This window comes from Aspergillus campestris (assembly GCF_002847485.1).
Source record: "Aspergillus campestris IBT 28561 chromosome Unknown P168scaffold_5, whole genome shotgun sequence".
Taxonomy (NCBI): Eukaryota; Fungi; Ascomycota; class Eurotiomycetes; order Eurotiales; family Aspergillaceae; genus Aspergillus; species Aspergillus campestris.
In genome coordinates this window covers 1113007-1139300 of record NW_020194340.1, presented here as the reverse complement: position 1 = coordinate 1139300, position 26294 = coordinate 1113007, and the positions used below count along the sequence as shown (strand labels likewise).

Here is a 26294-nt window from a genome sequence, read left to right as displayed (position 1 = left end):
AGGGACAGGGAACTAAGTAAGGCAATACTTCATGCGGCCGCGTGTCTTCTCCCGGCAGAGGAAACCGAATCCAGCAGGCGGTGGAGTGCGGCAGTTCCCGAGGCAGCTATTCCGGGGATTCCTGGAATTCCAGGCTTTCAGGCCTTCAGGCCAGAAAGAGTGGGTGAGGATTACGTAACTAGCCGGCACCCGGCGAGACTATTCCGATCAACTTCACCGGGAAGGCTCAACAAAAAAGTTCACTGGCATCATCTGCGGAGTCGAGACTCTTTTGATACCGGTCCAGTTTTCCATCGGTCACATCCTTTCTCCTGGTTGCCTCCATCTCATCTCACCCTCTCCATTTACGTTGCGGACTTCTTTTTGTATTATAGTCGATCGCATAAGGGCACTATGGCTGCCTCTACCCTCCGCATGCGCGTCCCCAACGTTATGGGCCTTTCCAAAGGTGCCTGCTCCGGTCTGAGACGGCCGCAAGCCCTGCACCAATTCAAGGACGCCGCTCGGTATGATGGACCTCCCGACCTATTTAGTATCAATTAAGAATCGTTCGCGAAGACTGACAATGTATTTTGACCTGACAGACCTCAATTGCCTGCCCTTTCCGCCCTTTCTCGCTACTATGCCTCCAAGCGTATGCCGTCCCAACATTTCATCCTGGTCCTTTCTCATCCTTGAGAACCGATTTTTCTTTTCAATCTGGGGGTTGTCGACTCTAACATGAATTCGCAGCTTTCCCTCCTCACACAATCATCAGCATGCCGGCGCTGTCGCCGACCATGTCGGCTGGTAACATCGGCGCATGGCAGAAGAAGGCGGGCGATTCGCTGCAGCCCGGTGATGTCCTGGTGGAGATTGAAACCGATAAGGCTCAGATGGACTTCGAGTTCCAAGACGAGGGTGTCTTGGCCAAGGTTCTGAAGGAGACTGGTGAGAAGGATGTTTCGGTTGGTGCTGTAAGTGACCCTTTGACATCTCCCTGATGGTTTCGAGTGATGGTCGTTTGCTGACAGCTGTCCCCTCAGCCCATCGGTGTTTTAGTGGAGGAGGGTACCGATGTTGCGGCTTTCGAGTCGTTCTCCATTGAGGATGCCGGTGCTGAGAAGCCCGCCCCTGCCCCGGAGGCTAAGGAGGAATCCAAGGGCGCTGCCGATGCCGGTTCGGCCCCCTCTGCCCCGGAGCCCGCCCCTGCCGCCTATGAGCCCGAGACGTCTGGTGAGAGGCTCCAGCCCAGCCTGGACCGGGAGCCCGCTATCGGCCCCGCTGCCAAGGCCCTGGCTCTGGAGAAGGGCGTGCCGATCAAGGCCCTCAAGGGCACCGGTCGCGGTGGTCAGATCACCAAGGAGGACGTTGAGAACTACAAGCCCGCCGCCACTACCGCTGCCGCTGGACCCGCCTTTGAGGATATCCCCCTGACCTCGATGCGCAAGACCATCGCCAGCCGCCTTCAGCAGTCCGTGCGGGAGAACCCCCACTACTTCGTCTCGGCCACCCTTTCTGTCAGCAAGCTGATGAAGCTGCGCCAGGCCCTGAACGCCTCGGCCGACGGCAAATACAAGCTCTCCGTCAACGACTTCCTTGTCAAGGCCTGTGCCGCCGCTCTGCTGAAGGTTCCCGCTGTGAACTCCAGCTGGCGCGAGGAGAACGGCCAGGTGGTGATCCGTCAGCACAACACGGCCGATATCAGCGTCGCCGTCGCTACGCCCAATGGCCTGATCACCCCCGTCGTCAAGAACGTGCAGGGCCTGGGTCTGTCGAGCATCTCGAACCAGATCAAGGACCTTGGCAAGCGTGCGCGTGAGAACAAGCTGAAGCCCGAGGAGTACCAGGGCGGTACCTTCACGATCAGCAACATGGGCATGAACGCCGCCGTGGAGCGTTTCACCGCCGTGATCAACCCCCGCAGGCCGGTATCCTCGCCGTCGGCACCACCCGCAAGGTTGCCGTCCCCGTTGAGACCGAGGAGGGCACCGAGGTTGAGTGGGATGAGCAGATCGTCGTGACGGGCAGCTTCGACCACAAGGTCGTCGATGGTGCCGTCGGTGGGGAGTGGATCAAGGAGCTGAAGAAGATTGTCGAGAACCCTCTGGAGCTTCTGCTCTAAAGTCGTCGTCCTGGTAGGTTTGAGCGATCGGTCCGTCGAGTGCCCACTGTCCATGGTCGGAGTTTCTTGGTATTGTCTTAATGTGTACTAAAAATCTTTTACTGTTTCTTTTTTTTCTTTGTATGACCATATTGGTCTGTTCAGTACAGCTTTGAATTGCGCAGTGCGTTTCATTTGTGTCTAGATCTACAATGCCTGAATATCCTTGTCGAAGTTCTCTTAAGTAAAGCACCCTTAAGTAAACTACCCTTACCTCCTACACCAGGGGTGGATGGACTGGAGAATCAAATCAACAGTAGTGGCAGACACAAGCCAACCACGCGGATACAAGCTTCCAGACTCTTCCAGTATGATGCGATGGACCCAGTAAACGGCGTGAATTAAGTTTCCAGCTGCCAAGCGAGCCAGAAAAGGGCGCAGTGCAAATCAGAGCAGGCCTTGGCGGGTCGGGAGCGCGTGTGCCAACTCCACCCCGTGACGGTGATGTCATTCTTGAAGGTGGGCCCGAAAATGGCATAAATACCTGCGTCGTACGTTCCATCCGGGTTCTGGTCAAGTGTAACTTTTTTCTCTCCTATACTTGAATCCTAATCATTGAACATTCTATACTGTATGTCTCTTGCATATCTGTTTCTCTGCGTCGGTGGGGGTATATTGGACTGCTTCAGTTATCGCTACCCCTCGATAGGCTCAAGTTGGCTAACGATCGCTATCTAGGCAGAATTGCCAATTCTCCTCCTTTATCTACCAACCTTCCATCACATCCACACATCCAAAATGTCCTACGCAGACGCCGCCTCCCGGGGTCCCAAGCAGTCCGCTGATGAAGTATGTTCATTCCTCTTGAACCCCCCAACCCCTCCATATCGTCCCCTCCAAAGCTAACCTCTACCCCAGGCGTAAGTCCAACCACCAAGACTCCTACTCGGCCCAGTCCCATCTCCTGTCCATTCTAACCCAAATTCCCTATACAGCCGTGCTCCCAGCGTCGGTGGCGTATACAGAGATGAATCCGAAAGCACCGCCTCCCTCGTGGACGTTGACTCCCCGCACGTGACGGCAGTCGACTCCAGTTTCCTCAGCCAAGACATCAAGACCACCACCCAAGCCGAGCGCATAGAGCGCGAAGAGAACGCAAAGGCGCAGCGAGAAGCCGCCGAGCAGCGCGAGAGCAAGTCGCGCGCCCGCCGTGGCAGCATCAGCCGCAACAAGAGCAACCCCGTCTACGTGGGCAACGCTCTGGTGCTCGGCTTGATCGGTGCGGGCCTCGGTCTCGGTGCGTACAAGAAGCATCTGGATGGCAAGCTGTCGTGGCAGCTGGTGGGTGCCTGCTCTGGCGCCCTTGGTGCGTTTGGTGTGGTGGATTACTACGTGAGCAAGTAGGTTTACCCCTCTCCTAGTTTTGTTTTTGTTTGGTCGAGAAAGGGCAAGATGCTGATAAGGTCTGTTTGTTATTACTAGGTGGTTCCTCCAGAATAAATACCCGGCGAAGTGAATCTGGGGAATTGTGGGTTGATTGATGTCATGTCTACTACTCCGTTGGCGCTTGATTTCTGCGGTTGCGGTGGCATATCTCTCGTCTGATTTGTGGTGTGATCTCGACTCTATCTGTTTCTTTTCGTTTAAGAATGGAGTTTACTGGCTGGGTATTTGTAGTATTATTAGGCAGGTTTCCAGGTCAATGACAGCATTTTGATTGTCAATGGGTGTGAGATGATCGTAGGATGCTTTATGTCACTGAGACTGTAGAGTAGAACCCTTGCAGGCTGCATGCTGGCATCAAAACAAACCAAATAGTAAAGAGAGAAACAAATGACACAATTAAATAATATCAGCTCAAACACCCCACCAGTCTGTAAAAGCAAATGAGCACATGGGAACTTCCAGAGTGGTGCATACTGCATAGCCTCACGGACCAACGGGTGAAGGCGGTGAGCAGCGTCAGAATCCAGCTGCAAGAACATGTGGCTATAACGGTGATTATTATTAGTAGCACTGGTTCGATGTCAGGACACGTTGCTGGCAGCCTCCACATATCTCAGCTTTTCTTTATTCATCTATCAGACTTTTCTGTGGCGCGTGTTGCATTTTGCATTTAGCAGATTCTGTTTCTGAAGCCCCTTGTCTTGGAACGAAGAGCTAGAAAGCTACGCCTGATATTGAATCGTCATAGGGAGTCTCCCGCTTGTGAAGATGGTATGATCCTACCAAACTAGTTGCTAAGGTTATTATATGGGATGGTTTTGCTGACTGATTGGATGGCTAGAATTCGCTGTTTAACTCCGCGCTCAAGCAGTCGTCTGCGATCCGTCGTGATCTCGACGTGTTTGCGGAATCCCCTCAGACCTCTAGTCCGGCTTTGCAGGGTAGGATCTCTCCACCACGACAGACTACACTCATCTAGGTGTAGTTAAACATATAGTATGCCGGTGGAAGCTCACAACTAGACAGGCCAAATCGCCGCATCGCTGGCTTCCCTGTCCCGAACGGTCGACGACTACTCCGCTTTATCCAAAAAAGAACTGATCCCCGAGAAACAACAAAAAGCCTTCGAGCGGACCAAGAACTTCCGCACTGAACTCACAGACTACCGCCAGCACTTCGACCGACTAAGAAAGGCTCGAGAGGAAGCGGTAAGCGCCCCGCGCACGCCCACCCATTGGGGAAAAAGGCAAGATCACTAATTGAAGCGTCGATCGACTCTAGCAATCGGTCACAAATCGCAACGAACTCCTCGGTCGCCGTCCACACAACACCGCCACGCCCGAGAACCCCTACGCGCAATCAGCGCTGCCGCAGTCGTCGGCGTTTGCGCCCTCTTCGTCGCGGTCGGGTCTCAGTTTCGGTGCCTCCCCGTCGGACTATAACCGGGAGACGCATGCGCTGCGCGAGCAGTCGTTCTTCTCCAACACGCACACCCAGCTGGATGACTTCCTAGACCGGGGCCGCGCCGTGCTGTCGGATTTGGGACAGCAGCGGGAGATGCTCAAGGGTACACAGCGGCGGCTGTATAGCGTGGCTAATACGTTAGGGATCAGTGGGGATACGATCCGTCGGGTGGAGCGACGGGCGAGAGAGGATAAGGCGATCTTCTGGGCGGGAGTGGTTATTTTCTTCCTGTTTTGCTGGCTGGTGTTGCACTTTTTGCGGTAGTTGAGTCTGTGTTGACACTACAGGGATGATTTTTTTTTTGGATGCTCTATCACTAGCGTCGGCGTTCTTGGACCTTTATTGCATGTTTGCGATGTCTCTCTTTTGATTGAATCTTTCCTATGTTGTGTATGTATGGAGGGTCAGTGGCTGTCATAGGAGACAGTCAGCTGTACTATAACATGAACATTCTTTTTCTCTGTATAATTCCTTCCACACATAGAACAGTAGCATCCTATTCAGTTGAATTGAAAACAAATATTAGAATATTGCAGGAAAAAAAGAGAAAACGTCACATCAAGATAAGATGGCAGATCAGGTGACGTGGTTGTTGCGACGACGGAGCATCGGCAAGCTGAGGACGAATCGGAAGCGCACAAGCCGATTCTCACCGGCGCTGCTTCTTCCATCCGTCCTCAGGCTCGCTCTCTCTCTCTCTCTCTCTCTCTCTCTCTCTCTCTTCTTCTTCCTTTCCTCCTTCTTCCTCCTCCCCTTTCCCATACTTCTTCCTTTTTATCCCACCCCTTCCATCTATCTGTCAGATTAATCTCTGTCATATATCATTCACAATGTTCGCCGCTCGCAGCTCTTTCAACCTCTTCCAGAAGCGCGCCTTCTCGGCCTCCGCTCGTCAGGTATGTCTTGTGAACCTCGGTCGCTCTGCTCGGATCAACGCTAACCTTTTTTTTTCCCTTCATCCTCAGGCCTCCAAGGTCACCGTTCTCGGTGCCGGTGGTGGCATTGGCCAGCCTCTGTCCCTCCTGCTCAAGCTGAACCCCCGTGTCACTGAGCTCTCCCTCTATGATATCCGTGGTGGCCCTGGTAGGTGCAACGCTGGCATCCTGTCGCACAAACAATTCCATCGGGGGCCGACTGCTAACCGCCGTCTTTCCTCTCAGGTGTCGCTGCTGATCTGAGCCACATCAACACCAACAGCACCGTCTCTGGCTTCGACCCCACCCCCACCGGCCTGCGCGATGCTCTCAAGGGCTCTGAGATCGTCCTCATCCCCGCTGGTGTCCCTCGCAAGCCCGGCATGACCCGTGACGGTATGCTCCTCTCCGCAATAATGAACCCTTGAGCCTGTACTGACGTTGTCCAAAGACCTCTTCAACACCAACGCCTCCATCGTCCGCGACCTGGCCAAGGCCGCCGCTGAGGCTTCCCCTGAGGCCAACATCCTGGTCATCTCCAACCCCGTATGTCTCTTTTCCCGCTCTGTTGCTTAATTGTTCCTTTAGCTAATTTCACCAGGTCAACTCGACCGTCCCCATCGTCTCCGAGGTCTTCAAGGCCCGTGGCGTCTACAACCCCCAGCGTCTGTTCGGTGTCACCACCCTGGACGTTGTCCGTGCCTCGCGCTTCATCTCCCAGGTCCAGAAGACCAACCCCGCCAACGAGGCCGTCCCCGTTGTCGGCGGTCACTCCGGTGTGACCATCGTTCCCCTGCTGTCGCAGTCCAACCACGCCAGCATTGAGGGCGAGACCCGCGACCAGCTCGTCAACCGCATCCAGTTCGGCGGTGACGAGGTCGTCAAGGCCAAGGACGGTGCCGGTTCCGCCACCCTCTCCATGGCCATGGCCGGTGCCCGCTTCGCCGAGTCCCTCCTCCGCGCCGCCCAGGGCGAGAAGGGTGTCATCGAGCCCACCTTCGTCGACAGCCCCCTGTACAAGGACCAGGGCGTTGACTTCTTCGCCTCCCGCGTCGAGCTCGGCCCCAACGGTGCCGAGAAGATCCTCCCCGTCGGCCAGATCAACGCCTACGAGGAGAAGCTCCTCGAGGCCTGCCTGGGTGACCTCAAGAAGAACATCCAGAAGGGTGTCGACTTCGTCAAGGCCAACCCTTAAATCATTTAATTGATTTTTGGCTTTGACTCTGCAGCTTTCCTTCCTCCCTGTATAACAATCTGTGTCTATATCTCCCTCTACCTTCTCCCTTTCCATTTGTATTCCATACGTGACATGTATTGGTTTGACCTCGGAGGAAATGCAGCTGCAGTGATCTGAACATGTGGAGGTGGGACCTGTATTTTCCTCGGCAGTTGAGAACAAAAGTAAAGAAAGAAGAAATTTCACAATACATGATTCCCCTAGTTAAAAGTTCCTCCATCTGCGTTATCACGTGTATGTTACGAACCGTAAAAGATAGTCTACTCTACTTGAACGTCGTCCTTCGTGCATCTTCATTCATGTAAATAAGTAGGTAGATTCCTCAGCTCTACTAGGTACTGATCAGTACACCAATCTGTAATGAAGTCTGATTAGACCATGATTTTTTTTTCAGCACATATATATGCCTTTCTTAGCCCATTTCAGAACAACCGAGGTAGCTACGTAGGAAGGAACAAGCTGAGCTACGTGGTGCATGTGAAATGAAATGCAATGCTTCGATGAAAGGCTCAAAGACCGAAGAAGAAAATGAACTAACTAACTATATCCTACTACCTAGGCTAGCTAGCTAGCATCGCAATGTGTACATCCATCCATCGTCCATCATCCACCATCCATCTACCTGCAACCTGCTAATTAACCAGCCCGCCAGGCAGAAAGGCAGCCAGGTAGTGATCCAACCAACCAAGCAACTAACCAATCCATCCATCAACCAATGAACCAATGAGCAAAACGAACCATGTATGCATGCATGAATGAAAAGGTAAATTGAATACCGTCAATCATGAAAGAAGAACCAGCATGTACGAAAGAGAGGAGAGGGAAGACAACCAGATAGTTAGAATGCAGATAGACAGGCAGAATCAACCAGTGAGAGAAAGCTAAAAGGAAAAAAGAAAGAAAAAAGAAAGAAACCCAGGGTATTCTTGCTCGTATCACGCAAGGAGATTCGTTCGTATTGAGGGCATGTATGCATGTATGCCTGTATGCAACATGCATGTCTGAAAGAAAGGGAGAAACAGAGACAGAAACAGACAGAGAAGGGCGAGAAGCTAATAGACAGACTGCGTGGGCAAAGAGTACAGAAAGGAAGACAGGCTAAGTATAGCTCCGCATCGCATCGATGTACCCCGTACCTCCACGGAGGTCGTGGTCGAACGTCTCGGCGACTTCGAGAACACGCTTGATATGTTCCATGGAAAGCGGGGTTCTCTCGTTGACGGCGAGGGCCTGGGCTGTGCGGACGGAGTTTTTGATCTATATCATTTGGTGGTTAGTTTGTATAAAGTATTGCATTACGTGACAGGGGGAACTCACCTGTCGTCCATTAAGATTATGCCGGGACAGTGCGTCAAAGTCCTTATCCGAGAACTCGGCCGTCTGAACACCCTCCATGGCTTGCACACGCTCCACGAACATCTTCCAGACGCTGCGCTTCGCCTTGGTGGTGAGGTCGCCGTAGCGCAGGGCGACGTGGATACGCGACTGGAAAGCGTCGTCGAAGGTCTCAACGCGGTTGGTCGTCAGGAAGAGAATGCCCTGGAAGTATTCGAGGAGGCGCAGGAAGATGCTGACCAGCGCGTTGCGGTGGATGTCCTGGATGGTGCGCTTCTCGAGGAAGATGTCCGCCTCGTCGAGGAGGAGCACCGCGCCCCACGAGTGAGCGATGTCCAGGATCTTGTTGAGCTCGGCTTCGAGGGTGCGCGAGTCCGTGCCGAGCTCGCCGGCGCTGACCATGTACAGGGGCCGTTTGAGGAGCTCCGCGATGCCTTCCGCGGTGAGGGTCTTGCCGGTGCCGGGTGGACCGTGGAGGACGGCGACGAGGCCGCGGCCCTTGCCCTGGATGACGTCGTCGATGTTCTGCGCAGCGCAGAAGGTGTGCGATTCGACGAGGGCCTTCACGATGGACTTTTGGTTGCCCGGGAGGACAAGCGAGTCGAAGGCATCCTCGTTCCAGTCGATGTCGCTGATACCGGAGATGGAGAATTCGAGCCACAACTTTTCACTGAAGGCGAAGCCGAGGACGACGGGACTGGCGATGAGCAGTTCTTCCTCGCTAAAGTCGCGCTCCGAGGGATCCTCGACTTCGTCCATGTTCTCCTTTCGGATCTCGTTGCCATGCTCATCGAGCTCGACTTCCACGACGTGCGGACGGTTTTCCTTGTCCCGGACGACCTTGTACCGGACGAGGGGGGCATCGGAATCGCGACGGCCGCACGCCTGATCGGAGTCGGAGTCGGACGCGGCACAGCAGCAGCCATCCTCGTCGTCTTCGTCGTCAGATTGGTCGAGGAAGTCCGGGTCCTTGGGACGCACGGTGCTGATCGGGTAGTTGGGGTTGATGCGCCGGTGGATGGCCGGATCAATCATGACGCGCCCGTTGATGTTGACCTTGATCACGGTCCGCTTTTTCTTGTAGAAGCCCATGCCCTTGTGGAATCGGTAGTTCATCCCGCGCAGGGAAACGAACTTCTTGCCGCGCTCGATCAGCCGGGCCTTGACATCCTCGGACTCGCGGTGGTACTTGAGCGGATAGCATCCAAGAGTGGTGATCTTGCGCGTGCCCTTGAAGGATTCCACCTCGGCGGCCATGGTCCCCATGCCAAAGGATTTGCCGTCATACTCGAGATAACGGCCTTCGATGCTGTACCACGTGCCTTTCATGAAGGAGGACTCCTTTGTGGCATACTCGATCTTGAAGGCGCGGGGCTCGTCCTGGTTGCCGTACGTGGGAGAGTACGCAATGGTATTGGGCTTAAACAGCGCCCACAACAGGTCGAACGTGATCGTGTTGTTGTCCAGCATGGGGTACAGGGTCTTCTTGGTGTCCGCGTAGTCAACGTCCAAATACTTGATGAGCACCTTCAGGTGGTTAGCCTTGAGGGTGGCGGCCCGGCGGGCCTTCTTCTTCTTCTCCGTCCTGGACTGTTGCTTCAGATCCTTCATGTACTGCCGGGTCTCCTCGAGGTACAGGAAGAGCATGTTCGGGTCGACCACGGCCGTTTCCTGCACGAGACTGACTCCCTTGACGCCGTCCATAATCTTGGACAGCGCATCGCGGAGATGTTTACTCTTGATGTCGACGACGGTCTCCATGTATTTGTTCTCCCAATCGAACTTGCGGCGCACCGTGAAGATGTACTGATCCCACTCATCCGCGTCCGGATCGTCGACCGTTTCTGTCAGCTTGAAGTTATGGATCGTGCTATCCCACACTGGATAGCATCTGTTAGTGATAGGAGCGTGGAAAGGGAGGTGCGAGGAAGGGTATTGTGCACGTACATTGATCCACCCGCTTGAAGGCCATCTTCGACGCGGCCTTCTTCCGGCCTTTGGATTTCTGGGAGCTGCCTTTATGGCCATCGGTCAGGCCGTCAGACGAGCCTCGCTTTCCGCGACCCTTGTGGCGGCGCGTGTCGGAGCGTTTGCTCCGCAACGTCGAGAGACGCTCCTTGGCGAGCAGGAGCGCCGTCTCGTCAGAGTCGGTCGTATCCTCGTCCTCGTCCTCGTCCTCATCGTCCGACGAATCCTCCTGGGCACGAAGCTTCTTGGCCTTGCGTTTGACCTTGAGTCGGGCGATCAGCTTCCTGAGCGCTTTCTCATCGACGGCGGAATCCTCCTCGTCCGTTTCATCTGCGTCACTTTCCGACTCCGATCGATATTTCTTCTTCCGGCTGGACCTGAGGTTCTTTTTGGCCCGTATCCGGGTTCGCCGCCGGCGGTTTTTCCGGTTCCCATCGGATTCGGACGAGCTGTCCGGCGAGTCCTCTTCCTCACTCGCTTCGGAGTCGTCGGAGGTTGGGCTGTCGGAGTCGGATGTGGAGTCCGACGAGCTATCCTCACTAGGCGTGTTGACGACCTTGCGGGATTTTTTGTTCTTCCTGGCGGGGCGCTCTGTCTCCTTGGCGGGATGCTTCTTACACTGGGTTTTTGTCGGGGTGCCCTCGGCGACGGAGACGGTGGTGGTCGTGTCGGTCTTGCCGGGAGTGGTGCTGGGGGTGGAGTTGTCGGCGGACGGGTCGGTATCGTGCCTGGTAGTGGCATCGGTGGAGGGGGTGGGATCCGCCATGGTCGGGTCCCGCTGTGGAGCCTCGGAAGGTGGTGTGACTGTCGGGGTCAGGAACGGGCCTGTTCCGTTAGCGCTGGGGTCCGTCGGCGGCCCGGTAGTCGATCTGGGGTTAGGGTCAGAAGAGGACATAGTGAGAAGTGCAGAAGGTGAGAAAGAGAGGGGAAGATGACAGCGGGGGAAGGAAGGGAGGGAAAAGCAGACGAAACGGAGAAGAGAAAGGAAGAGGATAGGCGATGACAGGGTATTTATGACAACGAGGGTAAGAGAGATCGTGGAGAAAAGGTCAGAATTAGGCAAAGTAAGACATGGAACAACGAAAGAACAGAGTGAGGCGACGACGGCATACTCTTAGGGCCAGCAATCCCAGGCTAGTTAATTAGGAGAGTTGGCGCCTTGCTTGAAGTCGCCTCGCAGATTGGCTGGGGAGTGCTTTCTCTCTGGGATGGCGGTGAGTTAGGTAGGAGTGAGCTGTAGGATGATGAGATAGGGAGAAAACAATGAGACCGGGTGAAAAAGAGCAGTCGCAATCAAGAGAGGTCAAAGGGAGACTAGAGCAAACAGGTTCGCAGAGGAAGAAAGAGGAAAGACAATGGCGGATTGTCGATATACTTATAGAACACACAAGGCTACCGGACCATCTCCATTGATGACTACAGGCTGGAGAAGGAAGAAGAACGAGCTGAATACGGCGCAGGTGGTTTGCCTGCGACCTTTCAAAGACAGCCTTCCCTCCGTTCGCTCCACCCAGGTCCAATCAGACGGTCATGAAATGGAAAGGCTATGACCTGAACAAGACGACCTGACTACGGACGGCACTTCCAGGAGTGCACGGGGGTTGAATTCCTGGATCAATGAGAAGCCAGACCAGGGCATCCCCCGCGACTTCTGCCTTCTGCATGCACAGCTCCTGGGACATGCCGGCCAATTGGAGGGACCAGGCTGCAGTTCGCTGGATGATGATCTTTTTTTGTTCTTGAACGGGCTGCACAGGCAGGCAGACACACGGACGGCCCAGTAGCCTGGTTGACTCAACACCCATTTAGCCCATTCGAAGGGGAGAAAGCGCTCTAAGTTGAGAGCCGCGCCAGTGGGTCGGATGCCTAAAGACGGTGACTCCCAATCAATCCAGCCGCCAGGATTGACTCACCATCTTCTGAAGGGCCTGTCCCTGGTCACCGACATTTGCAGCCCCTTCAGCCCAAACCAGGCGTCATGACGCAGACAGGCAGAAATCCCGACCCCAGCAGATCAGAAGGCTACCCGAAGGACTAGACCGCGCTCCAGTGCCGATCCTTTTGTCACACCAAAATCGAGGATCTCCGTTCCAGGAGACCCATGTCTGACGAATGGACGTATTATCCGGACTATCCAGTCCGTGCAGCTTAGTCAATACGCTGTATTTATAGGCTTGTCATGTGTGTAAAGAAGCGAGGGCATTTTTAGTACGAGATAAGAGTCAGTAAGGGGATGAGAAGTGAGAGGAAGATAATACCGGAAGAATAGATTCGGAGACTGTAGTGGAGTATACCGGGGTATCAATGTGGACCAGGGAACCTGACCAGACAATGGATGTTTTCAGCATACTGAGCTGACGAGAGCTGTGGCGTGTTGGATCCCTGTATTTTAGATTGGACTGAAGATTGGCTTGAAGAAGTGAGTGACAGTGAGAAATGAGAAAAGAGTGAGGCTAACAAGAGGATAGTAACGTGATCTGTACACCAGATACTCACTGACTTTACATACCTCAACCTATCTGTCTATACATTCAACTCTTGGTCAGACCCAATATAAACTGCTGCACATTCATATTGACAGTCTATCTAAATCCAATCACTTCCACTAAACAGGACACAGCAGATGAGTCTGGATGAGAGCATCACCACAGACATGATATTCACTTCCAATTCATGTATAGCGTCACGCGGAGCCTACTCAATAGGCAATTTTTCTGTAGAATCCGTCATGGCATTCTCCGCAGCAACGACATATAGTAACAGCTGGAGTCAGAACAATAACCACCCTGACTGATTATTCTTTCACACATTTCTCCCACTCTCCTCCAGCTAGTATCTACCTCTCCTATACCGATCTCTCCATCGCATCTACACCTTCACAATCTCCATCAAACAAGCACTACCAATGACCTTGAACGCAGAGAACACCACCTCCGCATACATCAAAGAAGAACACACTTCCAACTTCACCCCCATCAACATCAAAAAAACCCCATCCCCAACAATGGAGGTAAGTCCCATCACCACAACAATCCATCTACCCCCAAACCCACCACCAAACACCCTAACAAACCCACAACCAGTCCAAGAAAGAAACCCCCAAACCCAGTACTCCCAAGGCTAGCACTCCCAAGAAGCGCACCCATACCCCCAAGACCCGGACCGGTCAGGACAAAGCCCCAACCAACGAAACCACCCCCAGCACCCCCACCAAGAAACCCAAGACAATCCCCACCAAAGCAATCCTCACCAAAGCCAACAACATCTCCCCCATCAAAAAAGCCCTAGGCCCCATCCCCACCAGCCTCGATGCGGCCAGCACCGCCGACCAGGCCATCCTGCGCATGCGCGACGACGAAGGTCTCGGCTGGAAGGAGATCACGGCCGAGTGGTGCAAGTTGACCGGTGTGACTACTCCTATTGGGATGTCGACGCTGCGGATGCGCTATCAGACTATGAAGGCGAATTTTGTGGGTTTTACTGCTGAGGATGTATGTATTTCCCTACTTTCTTTCATTATTTCTTTCTTTCTTGCGACTGTTATCTGGATAGACTTTCTTGAAGAACATGTCATCTGTTGGCTAGGTAGGAGTGCTAGCTAACAAGAGAACAGGAACTCCGGCTCCTCAAAGAGAAGAGAAAAATCGAGCAGCGTTTCGAAACAGAAAAGTGGTCTCGTATCGCCGATGCGATTGTCGCAGACGGAGGTGCCAAGTATGCGCCTGCATCGTTGCAGAAGAAGTTCAAGCAGTTGGAGAAGGCTGCTCCTGTTTCTACTCCTGTTTCTACTCCTGTTTCTACTCCTGTTTCTACTCCTGCTCGTGCTGATGATGGTGACGCTACTGACGATGAATGATGCACGATGAAAGCGCAATGCGTTTGATGCTATTCTACCTCATCTTCATTGATCTGGATGAATGGATGGTTGGGTGTGTTTCTGGGCTTAGGACATCATACTACTGCGTGTGGGTGGTGCTTGGGGGTTTGTTTCTTTCTTTCTGATTTTGTCTTACTTTTGTTTTATTTGGCTTCTAGCTGAGGATGTCATATCGGGGATGTTGTTGGAGGGTTTCTTCCTTTCTTCTTTTGCTTTACTTTGCTTTTAACTTCGCGTTTGTCCTTCTATGAAACTATCCAGATATGTATCACCACATCAAGATCAGACGGCGCAACTACAATGCCAGAACCAGCACTACATAGCAGAATCCAATGCAATACAAAGCCCCCTAAGAAATCCCAATAAAATAGAAAATAGATCCCTGAATTTCTACATCAGAGAAAACAAGGCAAACAAACTAGCTAGTACCTAGACCCCATCCCGAAACCCACCAGTAAGTACCACAGTAACAGCCCATCAAACCACGCCGAGGTATCTATTTTGTACCAGACAAAACAAACAGAAAAGAACAAAACAACCCTAAGAAGATAAACCCATTCCATCAATCCAAGCCAAGCCAATAACAATAAACCAACAAAACCTCATGAAAAGACAAAAAAAAAAAAAAAGTAACTTATAAAACGCTAATCTCCTGACGCCACTCATACTCCGCACTCCCACGGCCCACATCCGTAGCCGTCCGTTCGCTGTCCGTCCGCATAACAGGGACAGGACGGATCTTGGCGCCGACGAAGCCGCGTCGATCGCGGCCGGTGCGGCCGCGGCCGAGCCAGTTGTGCTTCAGGGCTTTGCTGAGGAGCTCGATGTTCTCCTGGGGCTCGTCGCCGGTTTGTACGCTGGCCAGCACGCTGACGCATTGCAGCATGCGGCCGACGGTTTCGGTAATCATTTGGGAGGTGTCTGCTGCGGTGGAGGAGCGGTGGATGATGGTGGGGCGCTGGGGCGGGGAGGAGAAGGATTGGAAGATGAGCTGGTCTGGGTTGGACGGGGTGTTGGAGGCGGCGCGGCTGCGGCTGGTGGTGGTGTTCATTGGGTCTGAGGAGTAGCTGGCGGCTGTGTTGAGGAAGGTGGACGACTGCGACGAGCCGTAGCTGGCGTTGGCGGCGTCTAGGGACGCGGCGGTGCCGGGCCGGCCGCTGCTGGCGCTGCTGCTCTTGGTGGTGACGCTGGGGGTGGAGTGACCCAGGTTGATGTTGTCGAGGCTTAGCCGCGAGAAGGTGGCTTTGAGGCCTTCGTAGCGGTACAGGATGACCATGTCGCGGAAGGCGATCAACACGAGGTTGCGCACCTCCAGCTCGCAGCCGGGGTATTCGCCTTCGAGGGCGGTGCTCCAGAAATCGCTGGCCTCGCGGTGGTTCATCACCGAACCGCAGCCCTTGAACTCGAGGTCGAGGGGCAGGAACACGGCCTGGATGAAGGGCAGGATGGTGCCGAAGACCAGCATCCAGATGTGGACGAGATGCGGGACCAGCTTCTCATCCGGCACGCCGTTCAGCGTGTGGTTCAGCGTGGCGAAGCCCGTCTCTAGCAGCTCGCGCAGGTCGTCGACGATGGCGGTTGGCGTGCGCTTTTGCACGCAGCGCTGAATGTGGATCAGGACCAGCTTGTTGAGGTCCTCAATCGCGATGCGCACATCTTCCCCGTCGAAGATGACGAGCAGCTTTGCCTTGAGAAAGTCCCACGCATCTTCGGGAGTCATGTTGTTCAGACCGAACCCCTGCAGTGTCTCGCGCAACGCGACTTCCGGGAGCAACCCCGTCGAATTGCCGAGCGTGGATGACCCAGGAAAGACCCCCGGCGTACCCCCATTGACTACAGAATTAGCGATCGTTTCTTCCTGGGTGGACTCGGCCAGCGCCTTCTCCTCCTTCTTCTTTTCCCGCAGGGCGCGTCCGCCGTGCAGGAGGTCGAGCCCGCTCACCGACTTACCAAACGTCGTCGACACCACGCCGGGGGATGCAGGTGTGAAAGAGTAGAGCGACTGCGGGGCGTTGGGATCCGCCGGTCGCGAGTTGCTGGCTGCGGACGACAGCGGCAGATTGTGGTCGTTGTCCCGGTCCTTCAACTTCAACTTCTGCCGGGACAAAAAATGATGATGTTTGTGCGACTTGTCCTTGTCTTTCTCCTTGTCCTTGTCCTTGTCCTTCTCCTTCTCGGTCCCCGAAGGCTTCTCCGCCGGCACCACCGTCGTCGACGACGTATTGTTCAAGTTGTACATGGACATGTTGCTACTCGACGGAAACGTATCGGCCAGGGTGGGAGTCGTACCGCTGACGATGCGGGACAGCCCACTACCGCCCGCGAAGCCCATCTTGCTCGGCGACGGCAACCCTCGATCTTTACCCCCCGGATCCTTATCGCGACTAATCCCAATATGCTTTGGTTTGGAGAACAGCTTCATCTTCGACTTCTCCTTGCTCTGCTTAGGTTCGCGCTCCGGAGGACCCGATTCCATCCCCGGTGGCTGCAGGCCCCCCTGTCGCGGGAACACCACATTCGCAGCGGTGGTCGCTACATGACCATGGCCGCCCGCTGCGGCGCCGGTCTGATTCGTAGCGGGGAAGTACGAGCCCCCCGTGCCTGGAGGGGCCAGTGGTGGCGGAGGGGTTGGGGGCATCGTCGGTGAGGTGCTGCCGCCTCGCCAGGGCCGGGGGCCGTTGTCTTCGGAACTGCGGTGGATGAAGGTCTGGGGTCGTTTCGGGGGATGTTGCGCGGGCGGTTGATGCGATGACTGTTGTTGCTGCTGAAACATGGCGGCCTGCGCGGCGATCCGCGAGGCTGACAGGCTGGCATCTGGGACGGACGCGGTGGGAAGGGAGGGCTCGAAGAAGCCTTGCGAATGATGACGCGAGCGGTGCTTATGCGGCTCCGACGGGCCGCTGCGACCGGACGGCCTTCGCGAGGAGAGATCATTGTGCGGCATGAAGGAGGCGGAGGGTTGTCTGGCGTTCGAGGCGACGGAGGAGGTGCGAGGAAGACGAGGAGAGGATGGTGCTTGATTGACGGTTGGCAGGTTGAGGGGTTGTGGAATTGCCGAAACCGCGGTCACATTGGAGTCCGACGAGGCATCACTTCCCGAGGAGCCAGGTCGATCTAGATCGTCATCGAAGGATTTCCGGGGAGGAGAGAAAGAAGACGGGGGAGGGACGGGGGAGCGAGAGGAGGCACGCTCCGGTGAGACGGGGGAGCGTAACATGGAGTAGTAAGAGGGGGGGCTGGATTGATGGAACGATGATGAGATAATGGAGGAGTAAGAACTAAAAAAAGGAAGACTAGGCTGGACGCGGCTAAAGGGGGGACGGACCAGCCCCCATGACGGTGCGAGGGTGGAAGCAGGGACTAAGTAAGGTGAGATATGTAGGGTAGTTGGTGGTAGATGAGATGAAGAAGAAGTTATTGGATGCAGTCCAGATGGCAAAAGTGAAGGTTGGGAAATGCAGGCTGCCTGAGGGATCAACAGTGCCTGGGGAGATCGTTAGTCTTTCTCTCTTGTCTTGTTAGGGGAAATGGCCCCGCCGATCTTTTCTCGATCCCGCCTCGATCCCCGCCATCTCTTTCACAACACACTCTTGACAACAAAGACAGCAAGGAAGAGAAACATAAAATACAACACACCAGTTTACCACGCCAAATCAATCAATATCGAAACAATGTCCACCCCCCTTCGCGCCGTCTACACCTCCCCGCAATCCACCCACTCCTTCCAACACACCATCACAGCGCCGCTCCCCTCCTCCGACACCCCGTCCCCAGAGAACGTCAAAACCAAAGTGGCCTACCTGTCCGAACTGCGAAAGCTGGTCCCGGCTTTACAAGACGACATGAACGTGTTCCTGACCGCGCAGATGGAGGAGGAGAAAAGGGCCGCCGAAGCCGAGGGTCGCAAGGTGTCGGACAAGGAGGCAAAAGAGGAGGAGGCCTACGGCGAGGAGGTCGTGGAAGATGAGGAATGAGCTCATTGACTTATATTCTATACGATACGATACAGTGGGGACCGACTACGACTACGACTACGATCGCTGGTCTACGACGAAACGGGCCACGCACGATAGCGAGAACAATGTTAATATATATTAGATGAGAGAGTCCCGGGGTATCAAAGCAGAAGAACTCATGCGCCACTCCATGGCTGGGAATGCATCGATCGCGATCGTACAGAGGGTTAACACAGAAAGAGCAGAAAAGAAAAGGAAAGAAACGATAAGAAAGAAAAGAAAACAAAAAAAAAAAAATCCAACAAAAATCAGAGGAATCGACGCCGTCCCACAAATCCTATATTTCTATTTGCAATCAGGAGGCGGAGGGAACGCGCTTGGAGCAGCCGTGATGCACGACGGTATTACTAGGGCAAGTCAGCAAGAACAGCTCATCCTTCACCGCATGTCGCAAAAAGAAATTGAGGGGGGGGAAGAAAAAAAAAATACATACTCAGGAAACACATCAATGACACTCCCCCCAATCCGCCGATGGCAGATCCCGCACACCCTCTCCTCAGTGATAGTGACATGGCGCGACCGCGACGCTTTCACCCCGGAACCCTCTCCCACCAACAACTGAGCCTGTGTCTTAACATTCTGCGCCTTTTGCAAATTAGCCACGACACGAGTCTCGCTGAGAAACGAAGTCGCGGCGCGCATACGGCCACGGAAGTAAAACTCGAGGTCCTTGACGGGGAGCGTCTCAGGGATGAGGCCCAGCGCGGAGTTAGGAGGGAGCCGGGAGCCATGTTTGGCGAGTACCTCGAGCGCGGGGCCATACCGCGGCTGGTAGCCGTGGGGAGGGGTCAGATAGAGAGAGAGCAGGGTGAGGTAGATAGACGGTTTGTCCTCTGAATCGAGCGCGGCTCCGCATCGCGCATGTGTATCCTCGACGGGCGTATCCTCCGACTTGTGGAGGTGGTTGCAGTACTCTTCTGCCTTGACGTAGTCTTCGAGTTTGAATACGTAGATCTCCAGCGCCTGGCGGTGCTGGCCCATCTTGCTGAATACGATAGCGCGGGCCTCGTAGAAATCCGGATCTAGACGAGCCAAAAGTAAGCCATTGCAAAACAGAAAAAGATCGGGAAAGCCGACTTACCTTCACGGTCCAACCGGTTCAAAATCTTCGCAGGCGAGTACTGCTGGCTGGTCTTCAACATATCCAAGAACCTATCCCGCCACGAGTGGCGCTCAATCTCACTTGCGAACGGCCACTCGCCCGTCTTATCCTGCGTCAACCGATCCAGATACAGCACGAGCAACTTCTGATGCAAATCGGGCGTCATATCATTCAGCTCCGCAATAACATGCTCTAGATACCGCACCGCCAAGGCGACATCAACAGTCTTCAAGAACTCAAAGACTTGATCCCGAGGAAGCGTCTCCGCGTTCTCCGTATCCGCGAGGAAGATCTCCATGCCGAGCGCGGGGTCCTCGCGCATAGGCCACTCCGCGAACTCAAGGATAAGGTCGATGTAGTCCGGCGGGAGGTTCTGCAGGTATCCGACTGTGCGCTTGGGGCCGTGGAGCTGGGGCGCGGTTTCGACTTCCGAGTCGGCCTGGCCGAACTTTTTGAGGAGCTCGAGGGCCTCGCGGTGGAGCTTTTTGCCGTAGAGGAAGTCGATGAGGTCGTTGTGGCGGCCTGTTTCTTCGAGGCGCTCCATTACTACTTCGGGGTCGCAGAAGTTGGCGATGCGGAAGAGGGAGCCTGCGAGGGAGGGGGTCGCGAACATGTGCGCGCGGAAGAGCGTCGTGTCGACGAGTTTGGCCTTTTCGCGGAGGAGGTCGCCGAAGTCGTAGTCGCGGGTGTCTTTGGTTACGTCGAGAAGCTTCATGACTGAGTCGGTAAACTCGTCGTCGGCTGCGTTGGTGGGAGGGTCGATTATCTTGAGAGATCCGTCGGGGTTGAGGAACCGCTGGAACCGCCGCCGGACGTCGGCTAGGTAGCCCTGGAGCTCACGGACGGCCATCTTCAAATCTCTGCCTTGCAAAGGCTTGTCCTTATTCGCATCGTCTGGCTTTCCACGGATACTGCCCGCGTCGCTGCTGTCGTCTGCCCTCGAGCGGAGAAAGGATCTCACGGATGGAACATGGGTCAATGTCTTGATGCCAGGACCGTCCTCCGAACCAGCGCCATCATGGTGGTTGTGATTCTCCTGAGACTTGGGCGGACTTTCAGGCATGCCGTCCTCTGACTCGTCAGACTCCTCCGGAACAGAAGACAGCTCCCCAGCAATGAGGCTAGGATACAGCCGGATGACAGTCTCAGGGGGCGCCGAAATCTCCGTGAACAGATCCAGCGAGTCACGGTATTTCCGCGCCCCAAACAGTCCCTGTGCCTTTTCGAGTTTAATCTCGCGCAGGCGCCTTTCTTTATTGGTGAGGAGCGCATCTTCCAGCATCCCAGCAAGACTAATAGCCTCGTCAAGATAGTCCTTCTCCACAAGCGAGTCGATCTGCGTATCGTAGCTCAAGGCCTCCATCCGCCAGATAGTGCGGTCACTTCCGACCAGGAAGCCCTTCCCGGCGTGCGCTAGACTGATAGTCGGCTGAGGAATGTGCATGAAACTGGCGGACGGCAACGGCACCGACTGCAGCAGCGACAAGGTCTCCGGGTTGCGGACCTCCAACACACCCTTGGACGAATCATGCAGAGCCAGCAGAAACGGATACGAATACCCGATATCCACCGGCGCATGGCTCCACGGAATCTGCCTGCGGCCCAGCGAGTTGCCGTCAACGTCCACAAACTGCGTGTTGATATCCTTAGCCAGGAGCACCTGGCCCTCACTCAGCCGCGTAGCCAGCGGCTTCGGCGCCGTGCCACCCATGCCAATATAGCTCATACTGACGACCCCAACGCCCGCCAGCCGGCCAGTCTCCTGACCCCCAAGACCACCAATACTCCCGGGGCCAACCAAATCCGTCACCTCGGCAGTCTCAATATCCACCAAGACAAAGCTCGAGCTGAGCCCGGCAACCAGCCGCGTCCCAGACACCCACGTCAGCGTCTTAATGCCACTAACAAGCGTCATCTCCGCGGTATCCTTCTCCAGCTCCATATCGCGCCACGTCCAGAGCAGAATCTTCCTCTTCACAGCCACGACGAGCCGGGACACGATGGACGGCACGCCCGTCTCGGGATCATTGACGATATTCGACGTCACAGCGAAAGTAGAGGCGCCCTTCGTACGGGCAAGCTGCTCCTGCAGCTCGTACGTCTGCAGATCATGCACAGAGACATACCCGCCCGACAGCGAAACAAGCAGCTTAGCCTCCTTGATGAGCGCCAGCTGCTCGACCTTGTACCGCGAGAACTTCTCCAGCTCGCGCAGCAGGTCCGTCTGTTTTCTCTCCTTGCCAACAGTATCCCCGTTTCTGTCCCCTCCTGCGGTTCCATCTTCGCTATGCGTGTGGTTGTGGGTATGGTTGTGATTGTGGTTGGTGTTGGGACGGCTCCCATCCCCATCCAGAGCGTGATCCTCATATTCAACCTCATTAACCCGGTATATGCGCAAACTGCCATTATTCAAACCGACCAGAAGCCGGTCCCCATAGGGTAGAACAGACTCAATGCGCGATTTATCGCGCGGTTTGAGCTCGACGAGCGGCCGAGCCGTGAAGGCTGATAACATGGCTTGGCGGCGAGCTGCTGGTTCCGCGGACGGGCGGCCACTGGGCGGTGTTGGGCGGTACAGGCGACGACGATAGTCATGTCCTGTTTATGCGAGAAGGCGGAGGATTAGAGTAGAATGAATCCAGCTACAGGGCGCAGCCACCGGCGATGTTGAGCATATTGTCCAGAGGGAGGAAGAGCCCTGTGCTGGGTGGTATTAAGTGGAGGAAAGTCGCCGAGTTGTAGTAGTGGAAGGTGACGGGGGAATTCGAGCGATGACGGACTTTCCCGCCTCATGTGACTCGACTGCCCAGGCCCACTTGCTGCTTGGGTGGAGTCAACGAGTCACGTCCTTACTTACTACTTACTTACCTGGTTAATTATTATTTTTATTGATTATTTACTGCAAATTCCCGTACTTGACTGTCTTATTGCTAATGGTGTCATTATTCAATGTATATTATCTATCGAGTAAACGGCCCGGTTCACCTCCCGAGAAGACAACAACCGCGAGGTAGTAGTGATGCATGGGTTGAGTCTCCGACTCGACTCCATATCGATGGATCGGCTCTTCTCTATGTGGTACAAACAAGAACGCATGATGAGAAGATAAGACAAGGGCCATATGTATAGAAAGAGGTAACAGGTTGGAGTGCGGTTGGATAGGTACCGAAACGAACTTTTTCGAAGCGCGCGAGTGCCCTCGTCGCCAACGGATCATGATACAGAGAAGAGGAGGGAGGGGGTGAGATGCCATGAGGGAGAGGAAAAGAGACAGAGGCCCAGCCTACAGTAGGACAACATGGTCCAGAACAACGTCACGTCAAGGGTGGTCGAATGCTTCAGGGTTTAACCTCCGTCGGGTAATCCTGGTGTTTCGCGGAGGTGCCCTTGGCCCGCCACGTCGACACGGCGGGAATGTCCGCCTTGAACCGCTGCTCCTCGGTGCCGTATGCGCGCGGGGTGAGCTTGATGAGCGTATGGAGCGGCACCTCCATCCATGGGCTCTGCTCCTGGGGAACGTTGAGGAAGTAGGAGTAAATACAGCGGAGGACGGCCTGGTGGGTGACGATCATGATGTTTTCGCTGCGTTCCAGCTCCATGATGATCGGCTCGAGGCGGATCACCACGTCGCGGTAGGATTCGCCGCCGCGGTAGCGGTAGTTGTACTTGTCGTCGTCGCGCGCCGCAAAGTCGTCGGGGTATTTCTGCGCGATCTGCTCGTAGGTGAGCCCGTCGCAGACGCCGGAGTCCAACTCGTCGAGCGCTTTCCACTCTAGCTTCTCGAAGCCCGTCTCCGCCGTGAGGTGTCGGGCTGTCTGGATGGTCCGTCGTAGCGTGGAGGTCCAAATGACGATCTTGGTGTTGGGAGGTATCCCGGACTTCTTCATGAGACCGGGCAGCGCTTGCGCATATGCCTCCCCGCGGGGGGAGATATTCGAGTCGCCGCCGATTTTCCCTGTCAGGTTATACTCCGATTCGCCGTGCTGTATCTGAGTCAGAACCACTTCTTCAAGTTCTCCCCTGTTCCCTTGTTCCCGGAATACTTACGCGCGATAACCAGATAGAGCGGGGTTTGATGTGTAGGTTCTGGATATAGTACACCAGCCGACTCGACAGATAGTCCTTGATCTGGTTGATAATGACGGTAGACCCGACATTGATGAGCTTCACATAGGTATAACTCTTCTCATTATCGTCAATAGTCTCGTAGACCTTCTCGTAATTGCGGATGCGATTGCGGAAGTCCAAAGCGGCCATCTCAGGGTCCTGCCCCTTGTAGTCCGGCGACGTGGTCTTCACCTCGAGGATGTTGTTCATAATGAGGTCCTCCTCGTCGCAAATGGACTCGACGAATAGCGTCTCGATATTGGCCTTGGAGCAGCTCTCGTGGATCCAGCGCCGTCGGTCCCGCGTCGAATTGGTCGCGTCGAGGATCGCCACCACGCCCTTGCCGGCATCGAACCACTGCAACATGTCCTCCATGGCGGACTCGGCGGCCGCGCGTCGCATCTTCTCACCCTCGCTGTTGTGCGGGTCGAAGAAGGTGGCGCTGGGCTGGGGGGTGTTGTTTCGTCGGTAGGATCCCACGTTGAACACTCGAGCGGGGATGCCGACCCAGGCTAGGTATCGCATTGCTTTCCCCGCGATGAGACTCTTGCCTCTCGCGGGCAGACCGACCATGACGACACATATTCTGCTGTCATCGGACTGGGGTGTGTTAGTCTATTTCTAGCGGTTCGATCAAAGGTGCAAAGCGGCTCAAACAGCGGTGCAATGGTAGGTGACCACCGGCGATACGAAGCGCAAACAACGAATGCTTGCTATTCCGACAATAGGTACACAGGCCATACCCTGTACACAAAGCCAATGGGAACACAAACGGCAAGTCAACTTACACTAGCAAAGTAGCTCTTGTGGCCATTGCCCCTGCGGAGTAACGACGACATGCCGGGCAATCCAATCAATCAATATCCCAGGAGGTAAAACCGAATCTCTGGCTCCAACAAGAGTTAAATCCCACCAACCTCGGCCAAAAAGAGACGAGTTTCCGGTTAAGGCAGAGAGTGTGTACAACGTTCTTGCGTTTTCAAGAACGATCGATCGGTATTTCAATTGCGTGAGGGACTTTTTCTTTCCCGTGCCCCTATTCTTATCCCCCTTGTCGCAATGCGTCTGACGATTCAGGAACGGGTAGGAGTATGATTAAGATAGATAGAGTTCTTTTCCTGGTCGAATCGCCTTTTTTGGATTTTTCCAACCCCGGTCTCTCGGTTCGGTAGGTGGAAAAAAGGTGGAAAGGGACAGACAGATCCGGCTGGCCGTCTCACGAGAACAGGCGATTTGATCAAGAGAAGATGTAAGGAAGATAGTCACGATCATACAGAACGGAAAAGGGAGACAAGAAAAAAAGAGGGTCCAACAGGTTCCTGGAGAGGAAAGGAGGATCAACCGATCTGGCCAGAGAAAATTCCTTGAAGACCAGCAGAGTTTCAATGCGGTGAAGCCGGGTCAGACGTCATCCATGATGTTCGCGGGGCAAAGATAAGAAGTTGAGACCGGATGGATGGGCCGTTATATACCTCTTTATTCAGAATGAAAAATTGTTGAAAAATAAAGATTTCCACATCAGATGGTCTATCTTTAGAGACTCAGTTAGACTAATGGAGGGAAAAAAGTCAAGAAGATCAACCGATCGAGAATCTCCATCCATCCATTTCCCAAGAGAATCCCATTGTAAGGGACACCACGTGATGCGGATGTTTTCGTTTTCGTCGGCAAAAGCGCAGGCTGAAGGACCGACTTCTTCCGCGTTATTTTCTTCTCTGTTCCTGTCGACTGATTTGGGAATCCCGGTGGGCCCTTTCTATTTTTTTCCCTTTTTTTTCTCGGCGCGTGCTCTGGATTTACGTACAGAATGGGATTCTAGACCTGCTGCCGGTGAGGATGATGGATTATTGGGAAATTATTGATCGAGTCATTTGACTACTAACCTCTGCCTACTGCTAACTAGTACGTGTCTCCGGTGTCGTGGAAAATCCTCTTAGAGTAACTCCGTTGCCCAATAGTGGTTTCGATATTTCAATGAGTGTCTATATGGTTCATTCCATCCGTACATTGATCTCTTTTTATGATTCCCATTTTATCCACGTCAATATACGCTGCGAGGCTACTTAGTCTATGTTTTTATCGCATATTATACCATGATTATATTCGTAAGATTTACATGGTATAGGGTTGGCATTTAAATGCCAACGTCAAGGGTAATACTAATGACTATGATGACTGGCTGTAAACAGTATGAGACAATTATCTTTACAGAGCATGTAGTAGCCACATGCTATTCTTATCCAGCGTCTACCCCCATCAGCGAGGCAAATAAAGTAAGGCCTGAGATACAAGGCCGGGACCGATTATAAAAACTACAGTGTGCAACCACAACCAATCTCCAGCCAACAAAATGTGAAAAGAAAATGATCAAATTAAGAATGAAAGATCATCCCATTGCTTTTATGTCTAGTGTCTAAATTTCGTGGATCATACCCATATCATGCTGTTTCCTCCAGTCACGTGAGCCCAACGCGCGCATCCTGCCCGAATCCGACGGCGTGCGGGCCGTCAGTCACGCAACTGTTTTCTATCTGGAGCCAGAATCCGTCGGTTGTTCAGGAGTGGTGTGCGTGTTGTGGACGACAACTTTTAGCTAGCCAGCCAGCCAGCCAGCTAGCTATAATGCTGTCCAGGCCAGCACATACACGACGTCAAGCTCCTGTCACGATCATGTCGTACACCCCCGCGGGCTGCCCCGCATCGGGTGATCCATCCAGAGTTTCCTGACTGAGTCCACAGGGGGAA

General features: G+C 54.3%; 9 protein-coding genes across 9 annotated transcripts; 4 read left to right on the top strand and 5 right to left on the bottom strand.

The window, feature by feature from the left end:
* Positions 1 to 393: 393 nt before the first annotated feature.
* P168DRAFT_296683 (putative pyruvate dehydrogenase complex, dihydrolipoamide acetyltransferase component) lies at positions 394 to 5257 on the top strand (the record flags this gene model as incomplete). The annotated part of the gene is made up of 10 exons (XM_024838126.1): positions 394 to 506; positions 585 to 634; positions 733 to 956; positions 1026 to 1871; positions 1907 to 2074; positions 3002 to 3003; positions 3109 to 3483; positions 4169 to 4211; positions 4552 to 4737; positions 4811 to 5257. 10 exons carry the CDS (start codon positions 394 to 396, stop codon positions 5255 to 5257), a joined length of 2454 nt encoding a protein of 817 aa, XP_024693584.1.
* A 566-nt stretch (positions 5258 to 5823) lies between these two features.
* On the top strand, positions 5824 to 7296 carry P168DRAFT_267836 (malate dehydrogenase; the record flags this gene model as incomplete). The annotated part of the gene is made up of 5 exons (XM_024835062.1): positions 5824 to 5889; positions 5959 to 6076; positions 6154 to 6303; positions 6359 to 6453; positions 6509 to 7296. 5 exons carry the CDS (start codon positions 5824 to 5826, stop codon positions 7100 to 7102), a joined length of 1023 nt encoding a protein of 340 aa, XP_024693583.1. The 3' UTR covers positions 7103 to 7296.
* A 488-nt stretch (positions 7297 to 7784) lies between these two features.
* P168DRAFT_142589 (uncharacterized protein) lies at positions 7785 to 8237 on the bottom strand. The gene has a single exon (XM_024832764.1). The coding sequence runs from the start codon at positions 8141 to 8143 to the stop codon at positions 7853 to 7855; it is 291 nt and encodes a 96-aa protein (XP_024693582.1). The 5' UTR covers positions 8144 to 8237; the 3' UTR covers positions 7785 to 7852.
* Positions 8238 to 8242: 5 nt separating this feature from the next.
* Positions 8243 to 11213, bottom strand: P168DRAFT_235269 (ATP-binding protein; the record flags this gene model as incomplete). The annotated part of the gene is made up of 3 exons (XM_024833453.1): positions 8243 to 8401; positions 8462 to 10359; positions 10427 to 11213. The coding sequence occupies 3 exons, from the start codon at positions 11211 to 11213 to the stop codon at positions 8243 to 8245; spliced, it is 2844 nt and encodes a 947-aa protein (XP_024693581.1).
* A 1802-nt stretch (positions 11214 to 13015) lies between these two features.
* On the top strand, positions 13016 to 14638 carry P168DRAFT_326731 (uncharacterized protein). The gene is made up of 3 exons (XM_024841158.1): positions 13016 to 13457; positions 13531 to 13938; positions 14061 to 14638. Exons 1-3 carry the CDS (start codon positions 13353 to 13355, stop codon positions 14301 to 14303), a joined length of 756 nt encoding a protein of 251 aa, XP_024693580.1. The 5' UTR covers positions 13016 to 13352; the 3' UTR covers positions 14304 to 14638.
* Positions 14639 to 14898: 260 nt separating this feature from the next.
* Positions 14899 to 17735, bottom strand: P168DRAFT_289821 (uncharacterized protein). The gene is made up of 2 exons (XM_024837084.1): positions 16275 to 17735; positions 14899 to 16157 (listed from the first exon to the last, which is right to left on the bottom strand). The coding sequence occupies exons 1-2, from the start codon at positions 17539 to 17541 to the stop codon at positions 14959 to 14961; spliced, it is 2466 nt and encodes an 821-aa protein (XP_024693579.1). The 5' UTR covers positions 17542 to 17735; the 3' UTR covers positions 14899 to 14958.
* A 260-nt stretch (positions 17736 to 17995) lies between these two features.
* Positions 17996 to 18298, top strand: P168DRAFT_281335 (uncharacterized protein; the record flags this gene model as incomplete). The annotated part of the gene is made up of 1 exon (XM_024835927.1): positions 17996 to 18298. The coding sequence occupies one exon, from the start codon at positions 17996 to 17998 to the stop codon at positions 18296 to 18298; it is 303 nt and encodes a 100-aa protein (XP_024693578.1).
* P168DRAFT_289819 (putative vacuolar morphogenesis protein AvaB) lies at positions 18256 to 22160 on the bottom strand. Its single transcript, XM_024837083.1, has 2 exons — positions 19422 to 22160; positions 18256 to 19362 (listed from the first exon to the last, which is right to left on the bottom strand). Exons 1-2 carry the CDS (start codon positions 21955 to 21957, stop codon positions 18719 to 18721), a joined length of 3180 nt encoding a protein of 1059 aa, XP_024693577.1. The 5' UTR covers positions 21958 to 22160; the 3' UTR covers positions 18256 to 18718.
* Positions 22161 to 22675: 515 nt separating this feature from the next.
* Positions 22676 to 24587, bottom strand: P168DRAFT_142581 (bifunctional nucleoside/nucleotide kinase/histidine phosphatase family protein). The gene is made up of 3 exons (XM_024832763.1): positions 24338 to 24587; positions 23490 to 24149; positions 22676 to 23425 (listed from the first exon to the last, which is right to left on the bottom strand). The coding sequence occupies exons 1-3, from the start codon at positions 24386 to 24388 to the stop codon at positions 22781 to 22783; spliced, it is 1356 nt and encodes a 451-aa protein (XP_024693576.1). The 5' UTR covers positions 24389 to 24587; the 3' UTR covers positions 22676 to 22780.
* Between the last annotated feature and the right edge of the window lie 1707 nt (positions 24588 to 26294).

Excerpts from the sequence above, each read along its gene's own strand:
- P168DRAFT_142589 (XM_024832764.1), bottom strand. The coding sequence starts at position 8,143 with ATGCATGTTGCATACAGGCATACATGCATACATGCCCTCAATACGAAC.
- P168DRAFT_326731 (XM_024841158.1), top strand. The coding sequence starts at position 13,353 with ATGACCTTGAACGCAGAGAACACCACCTCCGCATACATCAAAGAAGAA. Across the intron at positions 13,458-13,530 it reads CCCCATCCCCAACAATGGAG|TCCAAGAAAGAAACCCCCAA; the intron begins GTAAGTCCCATC and ends ACCCACAACCAG. Across the intron at positions 13,939-14,060 it reads TGGGTTTTACTGCTGAGGAT|GAACTCCGGCTCCTCAAAGA; the intron begins GTATGTATTTCC and ends ACAAGAGAACAG.
- P168DRAFT_289821 (XM_024837084.1), bottom strand. The coding sequence starts at position 17,541 with ATGTTACGCTCCCCCGTCTCACCGGAGCGTGCCTCCTCTCGCTCCCCC. Across the intron at positions 16,158-16,274 it reads CGTGGTGTCGACGACGTTTG|TCAATGGGGGTACGCCGGGG; the intron begins GTAAGTCGGTGA and ends CTAATTCTGTAG.
- P168DRAFT_289819 (XM_024837083.1), bottom strand. The coding sequence starts at position 21,957 with ATGTTATCAGCCTTCACGGCTCGGCCGCTCGTCGAGCTCAAACCGCGC. Across the intron at positions 19,363-19,421 it reads GAACCGGTTGGACCGTGAAG|ATCCGGATTTCTACGAGGCC; the intron begins GTAAGTCGGCTT and ends TGGCTCGTCTAG.
- P168DRAFT_142581 (XM_024832763.1), bottom strand. The coding sequence starts at position 24,388 with ATGTCGTCGTTACTCCGCAGGGGCAATGGCCACAAGAGCTACTTTGCT. Across the intron at positions 24,150-24,337 it reads ACAAGAGCTACTTTGCTAGT|TCCGATGACAGCAGAATATG; the intron begins GTAAGTTGACTT and ends AACACACCCCAG. Across the intron at positions 23,426-23,489 it reads GCTCTATCTGGTTATCGCGC|CACGGCGAATCGGAGTATAA; the intron begins GTAAGTATTCCG and ends ACTCAGATACAG.